Below are 2,500 nucleotides of genomic sequence, written 5' to 3'. Positions count from 1 at the left end.
AATTTCGTCCCAGCAGAAAATACCCCTTTAGCAATCTGTTTTAGATATCACCTTCTGCTTGCTGATCGTTCATTTTCCTATTAATGAAAAGCGAATCACTGCATCAGGAATGCCATTTTCATACGCAGCAATTTCATGATTAGCTAATAACCGTGACACAATTAAAGGCGAAGCACAAAACTTCCATTTACTCAGGTTCTCATACATACATAAATACACGCGCACATTGCTTTTTAGACATGATCTTTTATCTCTGCTATCATACCCTTTCTACTGAAGTATAATGCCATTGTCCAATCATTGTAACCATGTTGAATGCCTTTAAGATAATGGCTGAAAGATCTGTTAGCACAGATCCAGATATTAAACAGAACTACTGTAAGTTGCAGTTTCCGTTTTTTTGGTGAGCCTGAATGGAGTTCTATTTAACCAGTATATATATATATATATATATATATATATATATATATATATATATATATATATATATATGTGTGTGTGTGTGTGTGTGTGTGTGTGTGTGTGTGCACATATATTTGTATAATATATCCACATGTTTATATTATATGCAATCTTGTGCGTATATAGGTATGTACTTCCCTACCCTCAAACTAGGTTATAAGCATAATGTACCTACAAACAGTTAAAACAACCAGCATACACATACGCCTTGCAATCGAATAAAATAATCAGTTTTTTTAACACCTACACAAAGAACCTTAGATTAAAACCTGGGTCAATGGGGATTTACAAACAATGAATTTTACCTTGTGTACTATTGAATCTGGGTGTTGTTAGGTTGTGGGGAATGAGTACTTTGTAAACGTATCAGAACGTTTTTTTTATATAATTTCTAAGGAGGAGTCTTATTCAGTGTACATTTCTGTGTATATTCTATATACTTTATAAGCAGGCAAGTCTTATTCAAGTTTACATTTTGTGTATATTGTATATAATTTATAAGCAGGAGAGTTTTATACAACTGTACATTTCTATATACATTTGTATAATCTACAAGATGGAGAGTCTTTTTCAAATGTATAATTCTATGTATATTGTATATGATTTATAAGTAAGAGAGTTTAATTCAATTGTTAATTTCTATTCATATGTATATTTTTATGTATAGTGTATCTAATTTACAAGCAGGCGAGTTTTATTCAAGTGTACACTTCTGTGTGTATTGTTCATCGCTAAGTCTTTTACATATTATTTAAACAGGATTTGTTATTAAATCCTATTACAAAAAAAAAAAAAAAAATCTATAAACAAAATTCATTCTCATAAACTCTTCTTTTTCTTTGCAGAAATTGGACGTAAAAATCACGATTCTGCAACGACTTACAGTAAAGTGTGACAACAGCCATGGAAAACTATCAGAAAGATACGTTCAATTGTAAAACCGAACATAAATTTTCAAGTTGATAATTACGAAAAAAGTTAATGAAAAGTGTAAAACCGACGATATTGGTTAAAAGTAATAGTTTTATAATTCAAAGAGATTTTGAATAACAAATTACTATTGCTATTTAGAATAAATATACAGTATTCATGCAACAACATGGCCCAAGCTGATAAAGTCAAATTTTCCCCAAGTGATCCATCTAATGCGTTTTACAGATATGTGAATTGTGCAAAATAGAGGATAAATACTAATGCTTATTTGATAAATTAATATCCAATATTTTACTCTAAATTCTTCAGCTACGGAGGTTCAAGAAAAGCTTGCTATCCAGTGGCAGTTTTTATTGTACCGATTTTAAAGTAAATATACTTTTATAGATTCCATTGATATTGAAAAGAACGATGATTGGAACAAAATAAAGGATTACTTTAACGAAGAGTATCTATATAATTACAGCTTTAGCAAATAAATACATAAAATATTACAGTGATCGGTTTGATATCAGGAAATGGTAATATAAGAACACGTGTTTATTGGAAGTCAGATTTCAAAGAAAAACGACCATACCAGAAAAGTAAATACTGCTATACATTATCTGAGGTAACTAATATAGAGATAACGAACCTTTTATGAAATCCAAAATGTTGACATTTCTGAAAATTATCTGGACCGAAATTTGATATTTCACTGCAGTGATATCAAAATAATTTTCAGTTTATCTAGTAATGTCAGCATATATTATATAAAAATAAATAGAACTTGCAGATTGTGGTTATAAAAATAGTCAAAATATTTCGCACACAAGTTGGCAAAGACCGAAAAATAAAAGAAAACGAATAACTTGTTTCTTTAAGAAATCTTCAGATTAGAAATAAAGAAGAATGACATGAATTTGACCCTCAACTGTTAATATTCAAAATTTCTAAGCAAAGCCAATAACACCAACAACAAAAATCATTAAAAATAAGTGAAAGTCTCGACGGAAAACGAATTCATTCCAATTCTTAGAGACACTTAGTGACAAGACCAACCACCAACATGGACGAGAAAGTAGCTTCCTACACAGGAGGCCTTCACGTGGTCAAAGGGTACCTG

General features: G+C 30.2%; 1 protein-coding gene across 3 annotated transcripts in view; it reads left to right on the top strand.

Moving 5' to 3' along the window:
- The first annotated feature begins 1,312 nt into the window (after positions 1-1,312).
- lovit (loss of visual transmission) overlaps positions 1,313-2,500 on the top strand; it is an 80,949-nt gene continuing 79,761 nt past the window's right edge. For all 3 annotated transcript variants that reach the window (XM_068351009.1, XM_068351008.1, XM_068351010.1), the window contains exon 1: positions 1,313-2,500. This exon is cut by the window's right edge and continues 152 nt beyond it. In XM_068351009.1, coding sequence (XP_068207110.1) covers positions 2,444-2,500 — 57 coding nt within the window. In that variant the 5' untranslated portion in view covers positions 1,313-2,443.

This window comes from Palaemon carinicauda, chromosome 27 (assembly GCF_036898095.1).
Source record: "Palaemon carinicauda isolate YSFRI2023 chromosome 27, ASM3689809v2, whole genome shotgun sequence".
Classification (NCBI taxonomy): domain Eukaryota; kingdom Metazoa; phylum Arthropoda; class Malacostraca; order Decapoda; family Palaemonidae; genus Palaemon; species Palaemon carinicauda.
The sequence above is the reverse complement of the archived record's forward strand: the minus strand, read 5'-3'. Positions and strand labels throughout refer to the sequence as shown.